Source organism: Poromitra crassiceps (assembly GCF_964638095.1).
Source record: "Poromitra crassiceps genome assembly, chromosome: 2".
NCBI lineage: Eukaryota > Metazoa > Chordata > Actinopteri > Beryciformes > Melamphaidae > Poromitra > Poromitra crassiceps.
Genome location: NC_139624.1, coordinates 94817531 through 94841815, shown reverse-complemented (window position 1 = coordinate 94841815; position 24285 = coordinate 94817531). Strand labels below are relative to the sequence as shown.

Below are 24285 nucleotides of genomic sequence, written 5' to 3'. Positions count from 1 at the left end.
TCCCGGGAGAAGGTGAGTCCTGGGGTGGAGAGAGAGTAGCAGCCTTGCTAGTTTATTTTGGGATGTCTGAAGTTTATTTTTGAGGGCCTTAGTAATGCCAGTGTACCAGGAGGTACAAGCATAATCAAAGTGGCATTGGATAAGAGTGCCCGCCAGTATTAGTAGTGTGCTATTGTCTAGAAAAGAGGAAAGTCCAGCCAGAAATTTCGTTTTTTGGTTTACTTTGGAGATGGTTTTTGAAGCCATACTCTCACCAGATATTTTATTATCCAGGATGCATCCGAGATAAGTTACTTCCTCTTTGTTTTCAACAGAGATGTTGCCGACTACGATGTTCTATTTTGATGAGGCTAAAAACGATAATTGACTTTCTTTTGGACCACTTGTAGTGGATCCCTTGCACAGTATTTATAAGTAGGAATGCACGATAATTATCGGACCTGTGGGAGTTAGGAAACAGTGAGACAGTAGACGTAGGTTGGTCGAGGTAGTTCACTTCTCTCCACATAAAATGTTTACATCCACCGCGGTTAGCAACCAGACATAACAAAACTTAACCCGGAACCGGAAGTACGGTAACATTAACCCCCCGCTCTTAAAGGCACAAGCCTCCTTTGGTGAATGTCTCTCCTAGTGTCTCGATGTGGGTCACCACCAGAGTTGGGGGTAACGCGTTACAAAGTAACGCGTTACTGTAATCACATTACTTTTGTCGGTAACGAGTAGTGTAAGGCACTACTGTACCTAAGTGCAGTAATCACATTACAGTTACTAATCAAACGCTTACCTCGTTACATGCGTACTAGCAAGATAAGTATAGAGAGAATAGATCTCCGTTTTAATAGCTGATCCTGTGTCCCATCAGACGGGTCATTTAACTGCACAGCAGAATCAATCATGGTGCCAATATTTCAACTTTGTATTAGCATGCAGAACAGCACTATTAGTCTACACATAGCTTATCAGATAACTAACATCATGCATATAGAACAATAAATCATTTTAACCTCCAAAACACATTGACAAACAAACAATTGACACAATTTTGACTAAAATAAAAGCAATTCTTTCACCCGTTGACCTGGAAAGAGTAACCCATGCTTTCATCACATCACGCCTTGACTACTGCAATGCTCTCTACACCGGCATTAGTCAAGCAGCCATGTCCCGCCTCCAAATGGTCCAACACTATGCAGCTAGATTTCTTACCGGCACCAGAAAAAGAGAGCACATCACCCCAGTTCTAGCATCCCTACACTGGCTCCCAGTCCCATTTAGGATCAACTTTAAAATCCTCCTCCTGGCCTTTAAGGCTTTATCGGGTGCAGCACCCCCCTACATTACAGAGCTGCTAACCCCCCACTCAGCACCCAGGTCTCTAAGATCCTCCACCCAGGCTCGGCTGGTCCCCCCCCGCACCAGACTCAAAACGAGGGGCGATCGCTCTTTCTCGGCTGTGGCCCCCAAGCTGTGGAACCAGTTACCCCAGGAGATTAGATCTGCTCCCTCGCTGGAAACATTTAAGTCTAGATTAAAAACACACTTTTACTCCCTAGCCTTCAATAAACCCTGACTCTCCCACCCCCTAACTCACACACTCCCTTGTAATTTATCCTGTCCCTTCCCCACTGTTCTGTCCCCTCGGTCCTATGTGGTGTATTGTGTTTGTGTTGTATTGTCCTCTGTTCTGCATTGTCCTCTGTGTTGCATTATCCTGTATTTTTATGCCTTTGACTGTACAGCACTTTGGTTGGCTCTTGAGTTTTTAAATGTGCTTTATAAATAAATGACTTGACTTGACTTGACAAAAACACAGTAGCCTACCCCCAGGGCATGCTGGGAACTCCGCCCACTTTCCTCTTCCACGGGTAAAATTTCCCAGAAGGCTTTGCATAACTTTTTACACTCTGTTTTACAATTAAATCAGGCTAAAGAGTGTTAGATATAAATAATATGTATTTAACACAACATGCAATTCTGGAATATCTGAATATTGGACAAAATTAAATTAAATGTAAACGTAAACCATAAGAGAAACCCACATACAGCGATGGGGTCTGTAAATACCCCTTGTAAATACAACGTCTTCTAGTGAAGTGGGCGCAGTGCGTATGTTCCGTAATAGTCTGCCAGCAATCTGCCAAAAAGCGCCGTCTTCTACAACAAGTTTTTGTTGCGCGGAAGGACAAGAATGTGAAACTGCAAACGCCCTGGACAGAAGCAGCTAGCTACGGTAGCCTACGACATAAACCTCTCAAAGCATCTGCAGTGGAAACATGCTAACACAAAGCTGGTTGCAGACCCAAGCTGAGTCACCTGCCTCGACCCCAAGCAAGCAGCAAAAGCTTTCTTTTCACCAGGTAACATCAAAATCAGAGATGGACAGGCGTGTTGCCTCCTCCTACATGGTAGAGGAAATGTTGCCAGTTTCAACAGTAGAATGAAATTTTTCAGAAACATATTGAGCAAAATACAGATGGCAGGGAACGGACAGCCACCATCAGACAGGAAAAGTTTTGCAACCTACCTTATAGGGCTGTCACTTTTCATTCGAAATTCGAATGCAACTTCGAATCTGGGGGAGGGGTTCGTGTTCGATATGTAAATTGACTGTTCGATTTTTTTTTTTTTTTTTTTTTATGAACCAAAATGAACGAACTGCTGCTTGCTGGTAATGTTAATCCCATGTCAGAAAAAGTCTCCAGATTTGTCGCGTTAGTCTCTTCTGAGAAAGATTGTCTCCAGGGTCTGAAAAGTTGTCTCGAGTTGGATGCAGCCAAGTTTGTGAGGCATTGTTGTGACTGTGAGCGTCCAAGCTAAAGGGGGAATTATGCTCACACTGCCATGAAGGGCGCGTGGGTGGAGCGAGGGGCGGGCGCGTCAAATGACGTAAATTTGTTGGGCGTGGTTATTCGCTAGCTCCGTCGGGCACTCGCGCGGTGCGTAATTTTTTTCCTCACAGCGCGAGCAGCGCACGGCTTCTCTCCAAACATGTCCGCTTTCGAGCCACTGAGCCCTGAACACTGAGCTGTGTTTTCGCCACATTTCTTGACCCATGTGGTAGGCTATAAACTTAGATTTGCAACTGTTCGTTTTTAGTCATTTCACCAAGTAAATGTGTTGTGTTGAGAGCATTATTGAGAGAGATTAAAAGCAGCACAGAGTAGTAGGCTATCAGGGCTGAGAAGTAAAAACGGCTTTCAGTAAAAACAAGTTTGGTGAGTCCTTCATGTGCTGATGTGCGGTCGTTTGAGAGTGAAAGCACACTCAGTACTGCACAGAGTTTCATTGCGACTTTTCACGGGCTGTTCTCACCATTGTACAATACATGCTGATCACAGCTCGAGTATAAGAGCACCTTAACACGTCGGGCTGATGCCCGGTGGCCTGGACTGATTTTTTTTTTTTTTTTTTTTTAATTAACCAAAAAACTTTGAATATATTCGAACGAATTTCGGGCAATTAAAGTTCGTTCGAACTTTATTTTGGGAAAAAGTGACAGCCCTACTACCTTATTACAATAGAGATTTGTGCTAATATATGGGCATATATGTAAGGATTAATGTTGTATTGTTAACTGGCAAATTACGTGACAATGCATCTCAGGCGATGTTACGGAGTAACGCAAAAGTAATGTAACGAGTTTTGTAACAAATTACTTTCTCCAGGGAGTAATCAAGTAAAGTAAGGCATTACTTTTTTTGAAAGTAATGTGTAATGTGTAATATATTACTTTTTTGAGTAACGGACCCCAACTCTGGTCACCACAGACCGATAATTTATCGGCCGATATGGCCATTTTGCGTTATTATTTATTATTCCGATAATGGCCTTTTTCCGATAAATTAACAGCCGATAATCAGGCTTTGTTTTTGCCTTGGACCGGAGCTATTGTTGTCGCACGCTCATGACATCACAGCTGCGACGGCCAAACATGGCTGCTGCCATGCAGTATATTGCCGTTTTTCACAGTTTAGATGATCACAGCTATTGTAATTTGCAAACCAGGGCAAACGTCTATTACATTCAACCAAAGCTGGCGATGATGCAGCGGATTTGTTTGTTGTTTATGTTAGCTTAGCGAGTGTTAGCGTTAGCTCATAGCACGGCCTACACTTCAGGCTCGCCCGCTTGGCAGACACACTGACACTGCTTGTGATCAAACAGCCCCGCAAAAGCACTTCATACTCATAGAGCTGGTGTAAACATATAGAAACGAATGGAAACCCCTTTACCCGAAATGAAACATCCAGGGATTGTGTATTTAACTCCAAAAAACGACACGCTAACGTTAAGCTAACCGCGCTAGCCGGGAGTCCCACTATAACATCGGTTCAACCGATATCGTATCGGTTGAAAAAATCCATATCGTGCATCCCTATTTATACAATTTTACATGACTGGTAGCCCTACTTTGTAACATTGTAATGTTGAATTTACGTATGTATATATGTATTTTTTTCTTCTTTTTTTCCTGTTCTTGTTTTTTATGTTCTGAAAACGTAAAAAAAGAAAAAAAAAGAAAAAGAAAAAAGGAAATCCATTTTGATGAGATCATGAAGGATTCTTAGGAGCATTAACTTCAAGCAATCCTTCAATTCTCAATAGAGACACAGAGAGATACATGTATGTATTGTACACGGTGCAGCACCATAAGAATATGACACTAACACAACAGTAAACTACACTAACAAACTACAGTAATACCTGTAGTAGTTGCTCATTGGCTGTTGTCATGGCGATGTACTTCTCCCGCTTGGCGGCCGGCATCGCCTTGACAACCTCGTCAGCAACCCTCCTCTCTCTCCTGATGTCCTCCTCGATCGCCCTGATGGCCTCCTCTCTCCTGCACGCAGGCACACGCACGCACGCGTGCGCACACGCACGCACACACACACACACACACACAAGCAAGCATTCAAATTAGCAACCGCCCATCTGCCAAATGCAGGTAGAAGCTATGCTGACGGTTAAGATGCAGTTCCGGGGCAATGGCAAAGAACTAGCGGCAGTGAAGGCAGACTGCTAAGTCGCCTCACGTCGCCTTTTTCTGAGCCAAAAAGTTGCACTTGAACACACCGCAGTCGACGGTCAAATACTTTACTTTATTTCATTTAGCAGACACTTTTATCCAAAGCGACTTACAGCATACATTACAAGCAATAAAAGTGAAATGCAAACAATACAACAATAAAAGACAATAGGCGACATGAATAAGAACAATAAAACGTAAAAATTAGAACAAGTCTACTGTCAGTGCGTAACCTCATTCATACATACATACAGTACCTACCCATCTGTAATCATACAATTTAATCATTCATTCATTAATCACCAATCATCAACAATGGGAAGTGTTCATAAAACAGTTTGAAAGTATTCATAAATCAATTGGGTCTTGAGTCTTTTCTTAAAAACAGAGAGAGATTCGGCAGATCGCACGGAGCTAGGCAGAGCATTCCACCAGCGCGGGACAGCACAGGAGAAAAGTCTGCCTCGCGAACTGCAGTCCTGTGGTGGCGGAAGTACCAGGAGCCTTTCCTTAGTAGAACGAAGTGGACGTACGTTCTTGCACCTGCGTGAGACCTAGGATGAAACAACGCAATGTTTGCCTACCGTTTGTCACAACTTAAACAGTTTCGTAATATAGCTACTTACCGTAACTCATTCATGGCCAGTTTAGGACTGCCAATATTTAGCACAGGCCAAAGATTTTCATAATTGTTGGTCATCTTTCAAGACCCACAGTAAATTATCTATTAGCACCAAAGTGATTTGCAATACCTCAAAATGAAGATGTACGTCTCTGGGTTCACCAGGAAAAAAAAAGTGAGCTTTTAGCATGTTCTGTACTCTACTTATAGCCATTTATATACACCCTGTTTTCACCCAAAAGGTCTCCCTGAGAAAATAAACAGGAGAAAAGGCAATTTTTGTAAAAGGGCACAATCTCAGGCAGAACTCACTCTCAATTCTTTTATTTTGAACTGTATTGACATCAGACATGTAAATATTATTCGTTAGGACACAAATGACAAAAAAAAAAAAAATGTATATATATATATACACATGAAGTGCTTTTTTTTTTACATTCAACAATACAGTTTACTCGGTGTGAGTGAGTGTGCAGACAGACACACAGACAGACAGACAGACACACCGACAGACAGACACACCGACAGACAGACAGACAGACAGACAGACACACACACACACACACACACACACACACACACGATCCCCCTTTTAGATTTCTAACCCCACATAGGATAAGCAATAACCACGCCCTGTGGCGCTGGGATTGGCCAGGAGCAACACTGGAGGGCACGCAGCCCAGCGATTTCATGAACCAACTGAATAGCTCTTGAGAACGGACAGCGGGCTGCTGTGACTGCCGCTTCTGCCTTGTTAGCTGTTTGTGTGTTTATTTTGTTTTGTTCTGGTCCACCCGTCCTCGTCCATGTCTCCCTGTCATATCCTCCCTGCTATTTGATCGTTCCCGTTTTCCCCTCGGCTATTCAACACGTCCTCACCGCCCTCGCAAACTGATCGATCATTTCCTCATTCCTCCGATGATCAAACACATCTCTCTGGATTACTTTCTCCCGTTTTCTCCCGGCTGGCACAGAGGAAGGCGACTCCAGCTCGTGCAGCGCGCCGAGGCGTTTCAATGGCGTTTCTCCTGTCTGCACAAGGAAGCGTTACCCGTTTTCTGCTTTTCCTCTTGCTCAATTTCAAAACAACAGCTGCGGTATGTGTTTGTTCACGTGTTGTCTTAGATGCTAGGGACCTGATACTATGTCAGAGGCTGGGGAAGTGTTTGAACTACGCGCTGCAGTAATAAAAACAAAACACGTCAAACACGTCATTGGCCCTCTGGGCTATTCCTGATAACACGTCAAAGACGTCTTTGGCCCTGAATGAGTTAATTGAGAATATGTCTGATAAAAAGTTGCAAATGGCACTGTCATTGACAGCAAATGTAGTCCATTTACCATTTACCATTTTTGTGTGTGCTCTCTGCTCCTGCACTGCTTCACTTAACCAGCTGACCAGTCAGAGTTATTTCTCTCACCGACGACCCAACGATATTTTATTCGGCTGGAAAAGCCACCGACAAGGCTGACTAGAGCCAATGGTGCGAGACACACCGCAAAGACTAGGACCACAGACGCTCACCGACGGCCCAGACACACTGCAAAGACTAGGACCACAGACGCTCACCGACGGGCCAGACACACCGCAAAGACTAGGACCACAGACGCTCACCGACGGCCCAGACACACTGCAAAGACTAGGACCACAGACACTCACCGACGGGCCAGACACACTGCAAAGACTAGGACCACAGGCGCTCACCGACGGGCCAGACACACCGCAAAGACTAGGACCACAGATGCTCACCGACGGCCCAGACACACTGCAAGAACTAGGACCACAGACGCTTACCGACGGGCCAGACACACCGCAAAGACTAGGACCACAGACACTCACAGACGGCCTAGACACACTGCAAAGACTAGGACCACAGACGCTCACCGACGGGCCAGACACACCGCAAAGACTAGGACCACAGATGCTCACCGACGGCCCAGACACACTGCAAAGACTAGGACCCCAGACGCTCACCGACAGCCCAGACACACTGCAAGGACTAGGACCACATACGCTCACCGACAGCCCAGACACACTGCAAGGACTAGGACCACAGATGCTCACCGACAGCCCAGACACACTGCAAGAACTAGGACCACAGACGCTTACCGACGGGCCAGACACACCGCAAAGACTAGGACCACAGACACTCACAGACGGCCTAGACACACTGCAAAGATTAGGACCACAGATGCTCACAGACGGCCTAGACACACTGCAAAGACTAGGACCACAGATGCTCACCGACGGCCCAGACACACTGCAAAGACTAGGACCACAGATGCTCACCAACAGCCCAGACACACTGCAAAGACTAGGACCACAGATGCTCACCGACAGCCCAGACACACTGCAAGAACTAGGACCACATACGCTTACCGACGGGCCAGACACACCGCAAAGACTAGGACCACAGACACTCACAGACGGCCTAGACACACTGCAAAGACTAGGACCACAGATGCTCACAGACGGCCTAGACACACTGCAAAGACTAGGACCACAGATGCTCACCGACGGCCCAGACACACTGCAAAGACTAGGACCACAGATGCTCACCGACAGCCCAGACACTAGGGATGTTCATTTTGAAAATTTTCCAAAATCGATAATCGGTGAAAATTAACGATCAATTATCGATTATCGATCATATTAATACTTAGATTTTTTTTTTTTTTTTTTTTACAAAATGAATGCCTATGGCAGAAAATACGAAAGACAACGTGTTCTCCTCAATGAACTCTTTATTTCAATGTGTCTCCTCTCCAACACTGCTGTCCCCGGCGCATGCCGGTGTGAATTTCCCATGTTTAAAACAGTTTTGTTGGCACAAAGGCCCGTGCCCAGCCAGAAAACTAGAGACTATATGAAGCTCCACCTCACGTTAGTCGGCTGTGCAATGGAATGGGGCGAGGAGGAACGAATTCCACCCAAACCTAGTCCAAAAAAAAAAAAAAAAATTTTTTTTTTTTTTTAATAATTAAAAAATCGATCCAAATGCCACAGGATCGATTCCAATCCTTAACGATCAATTATCGATTTTCGATAATTGATGAACATCCCTACCAGACACACTGCAAGGACTAGGACCACAGATGCTCACCGACGGCCCAGACACACCGCAAAGACTAGGACCACAGATGCTCACCGACGGCCCAGACACACTGCAAAGACTAGGACCACAGACGCTCACCGACAGCCCAGACACACTGCAAGGACTAGGACCACATACGCTCACCGACAGCCCAGACACACTGCAAGGACTAGAACCACAGACGCTCACCGACAGCCCAGACATACTGCAAGAACTAGGACCACAGACGTTTACCGAAGGGCCAGACACACCGCAAAGACTAGGACCACAGACACTCACAGATGGCCTAGACACACTGCAAAGATTAGGACCACATATGCTCACAGACGGCCTAGACACACTGCAAAGACTAGGACCACAGATGCTCACCGACGGCCCAGACACACTGCAAAGACTAGGACCACAGATGCTCACCAACAGCCCAGACACACTGCAAAGACTAGGACCACAGATGCTCACCGACAGCCCAGACACACTGCAAGAACTAGGACCACAGACGCTTACCGACGGGCCAGACACACCGCAAAGACTAGGACCACAGACACTCACAGACGGCCTAGACACACTGCAAAGACTAGGACCACAGATGCTCACAGACGGCCTAGACACACTGCAAAGACTAGGACCACAGATGCTCACCGACGGCCCAGACACACTGCAAAGACTAGGACCACAGATGCTCACCAACAGCGCAGACACACTGCAAAGACTAGGACCACAGATGCTCACCGACGGCCCAGACACACTGCAAAGACTAGGACCACAGACACTGATGGGCCAGACACACTGCAAAGACTAGGACCTCAGACACTCACCGACGGCCCAGACACACTGCAAAGACTAGGACCACATACGCTCACCGACAGCCCAGATACACTGCAAAGATGAGGACCACAGACACTCACCAACAGCCCAGACACACCACAAAGACTAGGACCACAGACACTCACCGATGGGCCAGACACACCACAAAGACTAGGACCACAGACACTCACCGATGGGCCAGACACACCACAAAGACTAGGACCACAGACACTCACCGATGGGCCAGACACACCACAAAGACTAGGACCACAGACACTCACCGATGGGCCAGACACACCACAAAGACTAGGACCACAGACACTCACCGATGGGCCAGACACACCACAAAGACTAGGACCACAGACACTCACCGATGGGCCAGACATGGCCATCACCGATTAATGGGCTCTGTGTCAGGGCTCTTACACTTTACTGATACACTTTATTATCTCTCTCTCTCTCAGACCCACAGCTGCAACAGTACCAAGATGAGCTTTTTCATTTGTTTTAAAATGTGTTTATTCCTTCCAGCATTCCAACGCCATTTCTTTCCTTCTATCATCTTCTCTCCCTCAGCCCTGCTGTTTACTCTCTGCATTCCCTCTTTTTTCCTTCCTTCTTATGTCCTCATGAGGACAGATTATACTGTACCAGTCAAAGCCAGCTGTTTAAATAACTCATATAACATATTATTCTGGTATTAAATTAAATGTATTTAGAGACAAAAGCTGTAATATTTCCAAGCAAGCAAGCAAGGAAGGAAGGAAGGAAGGAAGAGTGACTTGCATAAAACATACTAGGTCAGCCGTTACTTTTTACAACAAGGAACAAAGGTCTCCTGTGCTGTCTGCTTCGAGGTGACAGCCAGGGTTTCAGCTTAGCAGTCGTAGAGCTACAGGTAAGATTTTTTTAAAGGATTTTTTGTTGTCATTATTTGATAATCCTGATAAGTAACAGAACATGGTTCAAATCAGAGATCACACACATTACAAGCAAACAACAGTAAGGACATTTACATTCGACATTATAGGCATGCAGTTAGTGCTCGTATCCAAAGTGACTTACAATGACAGCAGGTTAAGAGTTTGATAGGGGGACATAAGACCTTCTCACTAACCACTTCTGAAACAATTCTACATGTTCTTCAGTAGCCTGTAGGGTCTCTAGGCCATCTTCTCAATAACACCGTCTGAAACAATTCTACATGTTCTTCAGTAGCCTGTAGGGCCCTAAGCCATCTTCTCTCTAACCACTTCCAAAACAATTCTACATGTTCTTCAGTAGCCTGTAGGGCGTAGGCCATCTTGGGCCGATAGACTGATAAAAGGACTGGAACTGGAAGTTTAAAATGGTTCAGCTTAGTGCTGTGCAAGAATTCAATATTAGCATTTATTGTTTCAATAGAATCATATGATGATGGAATAGTAATATTGAGTTATCGTGATACATCATTTTGTAGTCTAAATTAATAGTAAAAAGCAAATATTAACTAAAATCCCACAAAATGAGATCTGAGACAAATTACGGAATATTATTTGAAAATGAGTTTTTGTATACTTTATATTAATACTGTATGTAGTTCAATGACATGAATGACACCAACTTGACTATGTAATATGTGATTTTGTTGGTTAGCAAATATTCTTACATAACAACATTGAAATCACTTTGATGGTTATCACATTTTGTCCATATCCCCCAGCCCTCTTTCAGATTGTCTGACTGTGGGTGCATTTCACCTTACCAGTGAAATGCACTTTATTATCTCTCTCTCTCTCAGACCCACAGCTGCAACAGTACCAAGATGAGCTTTTTCATTTGTTTTAAAATGTGTTTATTCCTTCCAGCATTCCAACGCCATTTCTTTCCTTCTATCATCTTCTCTCCCTCAGCCCTGCTGTTTACTCTCTGCATTCCCTCTTTTTTCCTTCCTTCTTATGTCCTCATGAGGACAGATTATACTGTACCAGTCAAAGCCAGCTGTTTAAATAACTCATATAACATATTATTCTGGTATTAAATTAAATGTATTTAGAGACAAAAGCTGTAATATTTCCAAGCAAGCAAGCAAGGAAGGAAGGAAGGAAGGAAGAGTGACTTGCATAAAACATACTAGGTCAGCCGTTACTTTTTACAACAAGGAACAAAGGTCTCCTGTGCTGTCTGCTTCGAGGTGACAGCCAGGGTTTCAGCTTAGCAGTCGTAGAGCTACAGGTAAGATTTTTTTAAAGGATTTTTTGTTGTCATTATTTGATAATCCTGATAAGTAACAGAACATGGTTCAAATCAGAGATCACACACATTACAAGCAAACAACAGTAAGGACATTTACATTCGACATTATAGGCATGCAGTTAGTGCTCGTATCCAAAGTGACTTACAATGACAGCAGGTTAAGAGTTTGATAGGGGGACATAAGACCTTCTCACTAACCACTTCTGAAACAATTCTACATGTTCTTCAGTAGCCTGTAGGGTCTCTAGGCCATCTTCTCAATAACACCGTCTGAAACAATTCTACATGTTCTTCAGTAGCCTGTAGGGCCCTAAGCCATCTTCTCTCTAACCACTTCCAAAACAATTCTACATGTTCTTCAGTAGCCTGTAGGGCGTAGGCCATCTTGGGCCGATAGACTGATAAAAGGACTGGAACTGGAAGTTTAAAATGGTTCAGCTTAGTGCTGTGCAAGAATTCAATATTAGCATTTATTGTTTCAATAGAATCATATGATGATGGAATAGTAATATTGAGTTATCGTGATACATCATTTTGTAGTCTAAATTAATAGTAAAAAGCAAATATTAACTAAAATCCCACAAAATGAGATCTGAGACAAATTACGGAATATTATTTGAAAATGAGTTTTTGTATACTTTATATTAATACTGTATGTAGTTCAATGACATGAATGACACCAACTTGACTATGTAATATGTGATTTTGTTGGTTAGCAAATATTCTTACATAACAACATTGAAATCACTTTGATGGTTATCACATTTTGTCCATATCCCCCAGCCCTCTTTCAGATTGTCTGACTGTGGGTGCATTTCACCTTACCAGTGATAGTGCTTTGCTCTAGCCATTGAGCTACACAGGTAATGGAAGACAGGCTTGATGTTCACATAGATAGTTTCAATAAGATTCCTAACTCCCAATGATTCCCAACTACAATATATAAATGGCATAAGATGGCAATGTGCCTGGTTAAGTATGATTACAAAAGTGGTATACAAATGTTTCATTAATATATCATACACTAATGTAATTTAGTAAACTGTAGGTTCTGAACCATGGAACATTACAGACGTATTTGAAAAAGAATGGGCATGTGATCCCTCGTCTTCACGTGTGTTCCCTTTTAGGACAGAAGGATCAGAGTGATGTGGTGGCGACTGCTCTTACTACCATGGCTGACTGGAATGGCAGTCGTCAGTACTGTGGAATATAATATATCCACAAAGGCTGCAGCAGAGGATACGTCGGTGAGAAATTATTTATTACAGCACATAAATAATAACAATATGAAAGCAACATATAATAATAACAGCACAGCAACACCACAGGACCTCCCGATGGTGCCCAGCACGTATCCAAGGCTCGTCCTATTTACTGGAGCACGGAAAATCGTTTACATTGCATTCACAATGGAATGTAAACGATGTTCATTACGCCTCGGGTGGTTCTTCTCCTCCTTGCCATGCATTAAAATCGTTGTACGGATTTGATTATATTTCCACACATACAGTACATATTTACACTTTGGGTATTTAGCACTCGTGAATGACATACATTGACATACACTGAAATTATTTGGACTGAATTGTTCTGGACTGTAAATTACCTTGCTGTCATATATGCAGTTGTCTTGAATGGAAAGAACACATCACGCTAAACTCAATACAAAAACATGTATCTATCAATCTACAGAGATGGAAAGTAACGAAGTACAAATACTTAATTACTGTACTTAAGTACTTTGAGTGTGTGTGGGGAGGGGGGTGTGGGTGGAGGGATGGGGAGGGGTATTTTATACTGATGAAATTCTGATGAGAATGCCACACCTAAGTCCCTGGAGGGTTTTTAGGCAATTCTCCTGCACATTCAATGCTGATTACGGTATATATTGTATTTTTTGTAATTGTTTTTATATGTGTAAATAAACAACAACAACAACAACAACAAGTAGATGTTTCGGTTATCTGTACTTTACTGAGTATTTATTTTTCTGATGACTTTTTACTTTTACTCCCTACATTTTAACACAAGTATCTGTACTTTCTACTCCTTACATTTCCAAAACAAGCTTGTTACTTTAGTTTTAATGCATGACAACAACGATTAAACCGAGAAGAAACGGGGCAGAATTAATAGAGATAGCTCATTCCCCTAAATGTCAGCTTGTGATTGGCTCTCTGTCTCCCCTCCCCCGCCCAGAGCAGCTCACCAGACCAGAGACCTCCGACTCTGCAGTCTGCTGTGCTGGGTAACTTTCGGTTTAGCCCTCGACTTACTCTGAGTCTGCTAACTTGAATGGGCTAAAACAATTTAATCATGCGGCACTTCTAGACTTTCTAAATGTTATTGGACCAAATGGATCAGATTCTGATTCTGATTTGCATATTCATATATCCTGGAAATATGAATGAGGGAGGAATAGGTGTCATTTAAGGATTTTAATGGGATAATTTGACTGTTTTTGTGGAAAAACCACAGCACACATTATTAATCAAAGTAGAGTTTTAAGATGTATAAAAGCATGTTTGTAGGGGATATTTTAAGTTCAATAGTCTTCAAATTATATTATTAATATGACGTGAGGTTCAGTTAGCTTTGCACAGAAACATCCGGTAAAAATACTTTTTACTTTTACTCTTGAGTTGAGTACATTTCATAGCCTGTACTTTTTTACTTTTACTTGAGTAAATAGTTGAATCGGTACTTCTACTTTTACCAGAGTTGTTTTTTACACAAGTAACTGTACTTCTACTTAAGTACAGAATGTGGGTACTTTTCCCCTCGATCGATTGATCGATCAATCAATCAATCAATCAATCAATCAATCAATCAATCAATCAATCTATCTATCTATCTATCTATCGATCGTATCTATCGATCTATCTACTGTATCTATCGATCTATCTACTGTATCTATCTATCTATCTATCTATCTATCTATCTATCTATCTATCTATCTATCTATCTATCTATCCACTCTTCCGCAGGTAGTGAACTTGACCAACAGGGCACTGCGAGTGATCCCTCAGGGTGGCCAGTGGAATGGGGCATGTGTTAAGCTGGTGATGGAGGGGAACCTGATTGTTCTGAATGAGAGCGACCGGCTAGCCCTGGCTACCTATCCCAGGCTGGCCCAGCTCCACCTGGAACGGAACCAGGTGACCGTCATACCAGCCAAGTACTTCTCTGTACTACCTGCCCTCAGAATACTGCGTCTCTCCACAAACAACATCAGCAGGTACATAAGACAAGGAAAAGGGAGTGTGTGATTCAAGCTACAGTTCGTGGTTACAACAAAATCCAGCAGTGGAGTTTGATTAAAGACCCTGGCAAACCAAAATCCACCAAAACTTTCCAACTATGTAATTTAGGGTCTTATCTGACTAATTGTAAGCCTAAAAAAGTATGAGACATTAGTTTCAACCCAAATCCTAAATATAGCAAATTTTCCTGTTTTCACTGTTTGCTGAGGCAGGGTTTGACGTGGTTGGTGCTCATTGCTCCATAATGACTACCATCCGACATCACTTTGGGATATCAATCATATAGTAGCTTGCAGTTGTCCGTTCTTACAAAACCTTCGTGCCCCCGCAGCTCGCTCAGTCTGCCTCTATTGAATGGAGCGCATGGGGGGCCACTGTGTCTCATTGGACTCTGTCTGAATGTGGCCGGCCATGGCAGAGTGCTCATGATTCGGCCCGCATTTGAGGAAGCGGGTCAGGGGAGACCTCAGCTCCAGGCAGACACACATCGCGTTTCTTCTTTAAATGCGTGTTTCAAAAGTCTGATCGCAGCAGTTCTTTCTATGTAGATTAAACACATATTATGCTCATGTTTTCGCACTAGCACTATTTTCAATGATTTTACGACATTTATAGTTTGGCGGAAAACCGAGTCAGAGCGATCCCGCTCCGCTTTCACACACTCACACACACACTCACACACACACACACACACACACACACACACACTGCAGCTCCTAATCATCATCATCATCATCATAACTAAAAGGGAGCAAGTCGGCTCTGCGATTTTTGTCCCGGAAGTGATGATGTTACTTGAGCAATTGTGCCATATAGAAGAGTCGCGACATCTCCATTCACGCCAATGGACCAGTTTTTTACTCTGAAGAGGTCCAGGAAGTAAGGTCCTGGATTAAGCAGCACTGTCGAGTTGCAGCAAAATGGACAGTTTGTGTTGTACTTTGAAAGTTTTTTTGTTTTTTTTTATCAAATTGTACAATATCAGCTTTATTTTAGCATTCGAAAGTAGCGCGAGACCCCTTGCTGGCTGTTCATTGTCTAATGAGTCGTGCATTTTGGTCCTCCGCTGACGCCAATTGTGCATTGTGACATCACTGATGATGTCATAGTCAGTGATGCAAAGTTGTGACATCATCGGTGATGTCATAAGAGCAGGGGAGCCCGCGCAGTGCCCGAGCTGCGTGTGCAAGCTGCAGGAATCGAGTTCAATTCAGTTTAAATTTGACTGGATGGTTAATAACAAATTTTCCTGGGGTGTGACAAACTCAAAACATTTATTTTTGGTTTCGAGGGACTTTAAAGGAAAAAAAACTCAATATTGTTCAACCTGGACCCTATTTTCCTAACTTTTCATGTCTACGTTTCTAATATGAACAATTTCTGAATTTGGTCCAGCTCCGCTCCACCCCGTTGTGCCGCTGCTGGCTGAAGCGATCTCGGTCAATACTGGAACAAATTCAGAGATTAGTCAGTTTGACACAAACAGTTAGGAAAATAGGATCCAGGTTGAAAAATACAGAAATTCTTTAATTTTGGGGAATCACTGTTCACTGTTATCACTGTTCCAAAATTGGATGAATCTGGTCCAAGGAGGCAACTGCAGTTACAAGTCAGAACAAGAGGGCATATTCTGCATCATTGTTGGAGGATGACATCCTTTCTGTTGCTTTATTATTATACGATTTCTAACTGGACGTGATGTGAACGAGCTAACGATTGAACATCAGAGTTTCATTTTTTCCAAATGCGAATGTCCTAACCTGCTCTGTGCATCAGCCGTGTCGCTTTATTGAGGAATCACTCGCCCTGGTTCGATTCTTGCGAAGCTTCGCACACAACTGCACGTTCAACCTAGGGGTGTTTTTGGATGCAATGGGTCAGTCTTGCACATCGCTCTTAATATATCTGGACAATTTTTTGTGCTCCATCCACCAGAGTTTGCTGGCTCGCTGTATGTTAGGAAGAGGTGTTATATTGCTACTCCTACTACTGTTGTTCCAATGTTAACACTGCTGCTACTCTGTGTTGTGGCTGCAGTCTGGACCCTGAGGCTTTCTCTGGCCTGGAGGAGCTGGCAGAGCTGGACCTCTCCCACAACCTGCTGATGACTCTCCCTACACATATATTCACACAGCTCAACAACTTAAAGGTAAAACGGAGGTTTTCAGTGCTGGTACAGTAGAGTCTGCTAGCAATATTAATGTTTAACCGACAATGGATTAATCACCATTAAGAATTTTAAGCACATCAAGCACATATCAGTTAATTAATCAACAATGTAGGCTATGTGCTGCTATTTCAGATTTTTTTGCTGAAATTATTTACCAGCACAAGGGTGCAAATTTAACTTTCACCGCTCAAAGAAAGCCAAGCAAGTGAGTGAAGTCCAGTGTAGGAGAATTACACCCAAAAAGACAAAACATTGTAATACAATGTTGAAATACAGCACGCCTACAAGCACAATGACAGAGAATGCAGGAATAGCTTTTGGATTTAGGCTTGTTGAATAGGCTTAAAGACATGTGTAAAAACAAATTTTGAAATTTATTTTCTATGTTTTTAACATCTTACTGCTAGGCGGCCCGGTTCCACAGTTCAGCAGATTGCTCGATTGCTCGAGTGACATCACTGATGACCTCAAAATTGCACGAGTGACATCACTGGTGACATCACAATTGCTCAGAGTGACATCCCCATCAGCGGGACTTCCCGCATGGTCAGACATTCCTACAGACACAATTGGCCGTGTCTGCGCGTGGGAAGTCAGTGGGGTATGGGAGGCGATAATGCAACATAAAGGATGCCAACTGCCGTAAAACACTACAGAAGAAGAAGACGACAAATCGCTCGGGGAGATTGACAGAATGTAGGGAAACAGTGGATGGATAAATCCAGAAGGAGGCGGTATTACGGTAATGCAACATAAATGATGCCAACTTCCATAAAACACCACAGAAGAAGAAGAAGGAGAAATCAAGAAGAGACAGGAGAGGAATGAGACAGTGGAGACACAAGGAAGGCCGGTTCGACGATGAAGAGATACACCAATTGGAAACAGATGGCTGACTACAGTAACGAGAGAGAATAAGGAGCGGATGGAGTGGAAATGGAAGTTGAGAGATTTGAATGTAGTAGCAAAAGAGAAAGAGGGAAATCGAGAAAGAGACTGAAACCTTCAGATTCACTGAGAGTGAGAGTGAAGTTGAGAGAGAGAGAGAAACATACATGAGATTAGATTACATTCGATTATTTTATTTGGTCTCCCTTAGGAGAAACTTGTCTTGGAGGACAAGCCCATGCTGCAACGGACCAAACAACAATACAAAGATAGTGCACATAGTGTGAACATAATGAACAACACCAGCCCAACACCATGGGCAGCAGCACATCTACTATTTCATATACAGTACAAAGTATGCCTTACACATGCTTACAACCCACACTCACTCCCACTCATACTCCAATTTGAGTTGCATTTCACTCTGCGTCTGGGAGACTGTTGCTAACGTTGGTTGATGATGGACAGTATTTACCGTGTTTTTCAAAGTGCTGTGATCATCACGGTCACAGTTTTAATGATCATTCAAATTTGAAGCAGGAATACTACCATCAGGAATTTTATCACAGTTTATCATTAAACTGGTAATCGTTTAACCCCTAAAGGTGACTGTTGGTCGATTAAGGAAATTGACAGTTCTATTCTATACCTTGCGTTCATGGTTCTTTTCAAGCACTAGATGCTGGTTTAGTCCCATCTTGTAGACTGCTGAGACTGGGCCTTAGTGGTTACAGTGGTTGTGGTCCCGTCAGGTGCTGGACCTGAGGGCTAACCGTCTGAAGGGTCTGGACAGCAACACCTCAGATGCTCTGGGTCATCTGAGGTCACTGGACCTGCAGGAAAACCCCTGGAACTGCTCCTGTCCGCTGCTGCACAGCATCACACAGCTCAACGTCTCAGGGGTCGCCATCGGTAATATTATGCACTCCCCCCCCAATCACACAGTAGGGCTGTCAAACTTCCTCTATAATCCAATTCGATTTACTGTGCGTTATTATTTTACTATTACAATTTAATTTAATTTTTAATTAATTTTTAATGCTCAAATTTAACCTATTTCCCTGTACGCCACAAATGGGCAAAATACGGCCCCAGGGCCAGCCCCAGCCCCTGGACCATCTCAATCCGGCCCCCAACGTCCTGAAAGGAAAACAGAACAACCCCCAAAAACTCAATAGAAGGCAGAATTATGTTAGTAAATCCCATCTGCTACAGTAATTTGATTTGTATCACTATTATATCGGGAGATTAACGAGAAATTACCAATAACAGTGGGAGAGAGGGTTAAAAATAGGTTCAAGGTTCGCTTTATTTGTCTCCCATGGGAGAAATGTGTCTTGGAGTAGAAGAATAAAATGCTGCAGTAACTACAGACATAGACAGTACATTAAAAAACACTGTAAACGGCGACACGTGCAAACACTTAACAAGTTGAGATAGTCACAGTCATTCATCACAGTCATTTATTTATACTTGTCATCACCTTTCAGGCATAATTTCCCTGCTCTCTCCTCCCCCACATCCCCCCACTCTCCCTCCGCCTGCTCTTTCTTTCCCCCTTGCCCACCTCCTCCCCTTCCCTGCTCTCTCCTCCCCCCACATTCCCTCCCCACCTCATCACTTTCCTGTTCTCTGATCTCTCACATTCCCCCTGCTCCCTCCCCACCTCCTCCCTTTCCTGTTCTCCTCCCCCACTATTCTAAAGCATGGCACCCATTCTATTCTATATTTCTATATTTTCTATATTTCTCTATCATATGATTGTTCAATGTATTATTATTACTACTGTAATTGCTACTGTTGTGTCAGCTAGAGCTAGACATATTTTCTGTGAAGTCCTCTGAGACATGCTTGTGAATTAGGGCTATACAAATAAACTTGACTTGACTTGACTTAAGTCAATGTTAAATGTGATGTTGTTCTGTGTGGCTGTACAGCGGGGCCCGGTGCCCTCTGTGCCTCTCCAGAGCAGCAGGCTGGTGGCGGTCTTCTGGAGGCTACAGCTATACTATGCTACCCATCACCACCACCCTCCTCCACTGCTAAACCACCACTACTAACATCAGCACCACCCTCCTCCACTGCTAAACCACCAGTACTAACATCAGCAGGGCCGCCCAGCACCCAGCAACCTCAGGGCCTCCCCAGCAGACCAAGGACCACGCTGTCGCCAGGCCACAACCACAGCATCTCCAAGAAAGGTAGAGGAGGAGTGTTAACTATGTTGTCTTTTGTTTAAACAAACACACTGCCGCTGTATCTGGGGTAACTTGCAATTGTGATATGAGCTATATTAGAGGGAATTCACATACATCATTATTCTCATTGTCATTGAAAAACTAAATCATGGTGTGTGTGGATTTTTGCGGGGATCTGTACCAAACAAATATGTTTTCTTAAGTCTGTAGAATATAATGTGTAGGCCAGGACATCTCTGCAGCACAACAATATTTAATTTACATTGGTATTTTGACACAAATTTGGCATTTCTCCTTCGCAGCTCTTGCAATGTGAAACTTGCTGTAGGCCATATTGTGATTTTGATTAATTGTTCAGCCCTACTTCTTCTGCAACCTTTTTGACACATACGCAATATTGAAAAAATTAATGAAATCAGACAGAGATCTCACTGTTAGCATGGTCAGATAAGTGGAAAGACTTTTCAAAGAGAGAAAAGAGTATTTTCAACCGGGTCATGCTTACACCAATTATGACTAGAGACGGAGCACATTTCACTCGCTCCTTTGTAGCGCCCCTTGCCATGCCCGTTGAACTGGCAGTGTTCATTTCTCCCGTGCCTCGTCCTTGTCCTCATTTCTCCCGTGCCTCGTCCTCCTCCTTGCTCATTTCTCCTGTGCCTCCTGCTCCTCCTCATTGCTAATTTCTCCCGTGCCTCCTCCTCCTCCTCATTGCTCATTTCTACCTTGCCTCCTCCTCCTCCTCATTGCTCATTTCTACCGTGCCTCCTCCTCCTCCTCATTGCTAATTTCTCCTGTGCCGCCTCCTCCTCCTCATTGCTAATTTCTCCCATGCCTCCTCCTCCTCCTCCTGATTGCTAATTTCTACCTTGCCTCCTCCTCCTCCTCATTGCTCATTTCTGCCGTGCCTCATCCTCCTCCTCATTTCTCATTTCTACTGTACCTCATTGGTTTGCCCGCTTTACGCTTGCAGACCTCATGACCTCGCCTGTGTGCCGGGCCATCAGCCGCCCAATTATAGTAGTAGAGATAATCAGACTAAGGCATTTACACAATATTTGGTGTTGTGTTTCTGACTTGGATTGTGGTTGTTTTGATTCATCAAAATGTTCAAAATCCTTACTACTGTACTGTACAGTCAACCTGAGCAGTGTCCTAGTTGGCGAAAAGCTGAAATGTTCATCCTTCTAGCAAATCTGGGTAAACTTCAGACTTGAAAGCAGTGTCCTGTCTTGTCTGAGGTGAAATGCAAATTAACTAAAGTCATATGATCACATGTCATGTCCTCTTTAAAACTACAAAACTGTGCATGTAATCATGGCCAATATCGTATCCATCCTCCTGATCTCCACCCTCCCATCCCCAGGAAATCAGACCCCGGTGTTGGCCAACAGCTGGAAGTTCACACTGTGTGTGGCAGCCATTGCGCTGAGCACCTCCATGGTCATCGTGTGTGCAATCAAGTTGCCCACCTGGCACAAGCTGCTCTCCAGCTACCGCCACCAGCCCCTTCATGAAGAGGACACTGAGGAGGAGGAGGATGTGCCAGGGATGTTCTTGGCAGCCAGGAGATATGCTCAGCACAGCCTGGACAAGCAGCAGCCCGAGACGGTCACTTACATCCAGGAGAACAGGAGGGTAGAGACAGAGGAGGAGGAGGAAGACGGCTACATTGAGGACCTGTACATCGAGAGGGCAGACTATCATGCTGGAGGAGGGAAGGGCTACAGCACTACTGCTACGCAGGAGGAAGCATAGAGCACTGGGGCTGGTCAAACAAGGAAAAGACGATTGGGGGGAAAAAATCACGAGGACATTTGCCACAGGTGCATTCTTTGAGGGTCCAAACAAAGCCAATATTGACATTAGAAGATTCTAGCCAATAATAAGATTAAACGTCATCAACAAAGATGCTTAATCTTACAAATATGTCTAAGCAGGGTCCAAAATTAACACATTAATCGAACCAAATCAAAGCAGCGACTATTTTGCCCTTCTGCACCATGTCTAGAAACATCTACGTTGTTACCAGTGTTGCCAACTCTTTTCCAAGCAAAGTCACTTTGCTTGGAACTGCTCAGAAAGCAGCTAGAAGTCGCTAGATGACATCACACGCTAATTTGCATATCAATATATGCAAAAAGAAGAAACAAAAAAGTATGCCTCGGCATAGCCGTTGTAATCTGACTGTATGGTTATAATATTAAGTGCTGACTCCGCCCGCGTGGGCCAGATTCAAACCCAACAAACCCTATCCTGCTGCTGTCAGCGGAGGAGAGAAGGGAGTGGAGGGGCTGCACTGAAACACTGTGTGTGTCAGAAAGGCAGAGAGGAGAGAGAGAGAAACCCCTGCAGCACCCGCACCAGTTTATAGGCAAAATCAGTTGGGATTCAACACATTAACATTGCTTCCCATGGTCAGAAAAAGTCGCCAGATTTGTCGCTAGTCGCTTTTGAGAAATGAAGTTGCCACGGGGGTCTGAAAAGTAGCTAAATATAGCGACAAAGTCGCCAAGTTGGCAACACTGGTTGTTACATGTTAGAAATGTGGCCACACATTCCGCCCGGTGTTAACAACAAGAAAACATGAAGACGAAGAGAAACGTCATGGAGGCGTTTGCATACTAAAAACTTGGGGGAAATATTTTCTGTCAAATAATGCATGATGCAATTTTATGGCTGGCAAAAATATTTTTGGCCAATAAGTTTTCTCAGGTTACCTGCCATTGGCAGATTAGCCAAAAAGTTAATTTTGGCTGTGTTTAAGTCTTTCAAAGCTGACAAAAGTCACCTTTAAAAAGGAGGACAGTCTCTCCGGACAGGATGAGTGTGTGACGTAGTGCTTTACAACGATGTGTGCTGTCTGTTGAATTGAAAACAACCTAAACCTAATTGAGAATAAACGTACTCGCACTGCTACTGAACGTCCCCGCTGCATTTACACTACAGCGGCCCTATCTTGGCAAAAGCGGTAATCTAGCGCTTGCGTATGTTTAACGCCGGGCAAATTGTAGGTGTGCCCCGCAAAATGCCACTTTCACAGCCACAGGTGTGGCCTGGCAATGCATGGGCGTTACATCAATCAAACCAATCAGATTCCCTTCTCGCATTCCCTTTAGTACAGTTTGTGCGGTGCATGCTGTAATTCTCTCCATGCGAAATTTGGACATCTCACAACAACACCATCACATCATATACCTGTTGAAAACATCTGTGATTTGCAGCTTTTAATTGATGCAATTCTGGTTCTTTGGTTGACTGAAAAATAGGGACATTTGATTGGCAATAATATTGCAAGTAGGCTACAATGTCCAAGTTTTCTCAATTCATTTCCCATTAACCCCTCTTTGTATTTGTTCCTGTTTATTTGTCCACAGAAAACCTGACAGCTCTGGTTGGATAATGCCTTTCAGTAGAATTTATTTATTTTCTTTATCACTGAGAGGGAGGGCGAGTGAGTGACATAGCCGAGAGGGGGGGTTTGGAGAGAGAGGGAGATGTCAGCTGACAGATGAATGTAGGCTACTCAAAGGGGGAAATAATTGTAGACTAATATTATAGTATTAATTATAGCATTGGTGATTAATTAATCTGGGCAATGCAGTATGGTGTGTCTGCGTGCGTGAGGTTTCGGAGAGAGAGAGGGAGAGGGGGGAGAGGAACAATATCAGCATGTTTGTGGCTCTTTACATGTGATAAAGGTTTTCCATTGAATAATAGTTTGATTGCCTCACTGAATAATCTGCTGTTCCGCAATTTTAGCAGCAGAATGTGATGTCCTGACGTTTGTATTTTAATGGGAAACCCGTGCGTAACGACATATCCAAGGATTTCCCGGGTGTGCGATTGCGGTAAGAGGTGCTTTCAGCTTGTCTAAGCGCGCCTACAGATGATATCATAACATGAGGATTTAGCGCAGCCACGCCTGCTTTAGCATAAGGCACACCTACAGCTGCGCCGACGCAGGAAACTGGC

General features: G+C 43.7%; 1 protein-coding gene across 1 annotated transcript in view; it reads right to left on the bottom strand.

The window, feature by feature from the left end:
* Nucleotides 1-24285, bottom strand: part of ift74 (intraflagellar transport 74) — a 114743-nt gene that overhangs the window by 29458 nt on the left and 61000 nt on the right. Inside the window, exon 9 of the mRNA XM_083657613.1 lies at nucleotides 4708-4846. Coding sequence (XP_083513739.1) covers nucleotides 4708-4846 — 139 coding nt within the window. The remainder of the gene's footprint in view (nucleotides 1-4707; nucleotides 4847-24285) is intronic.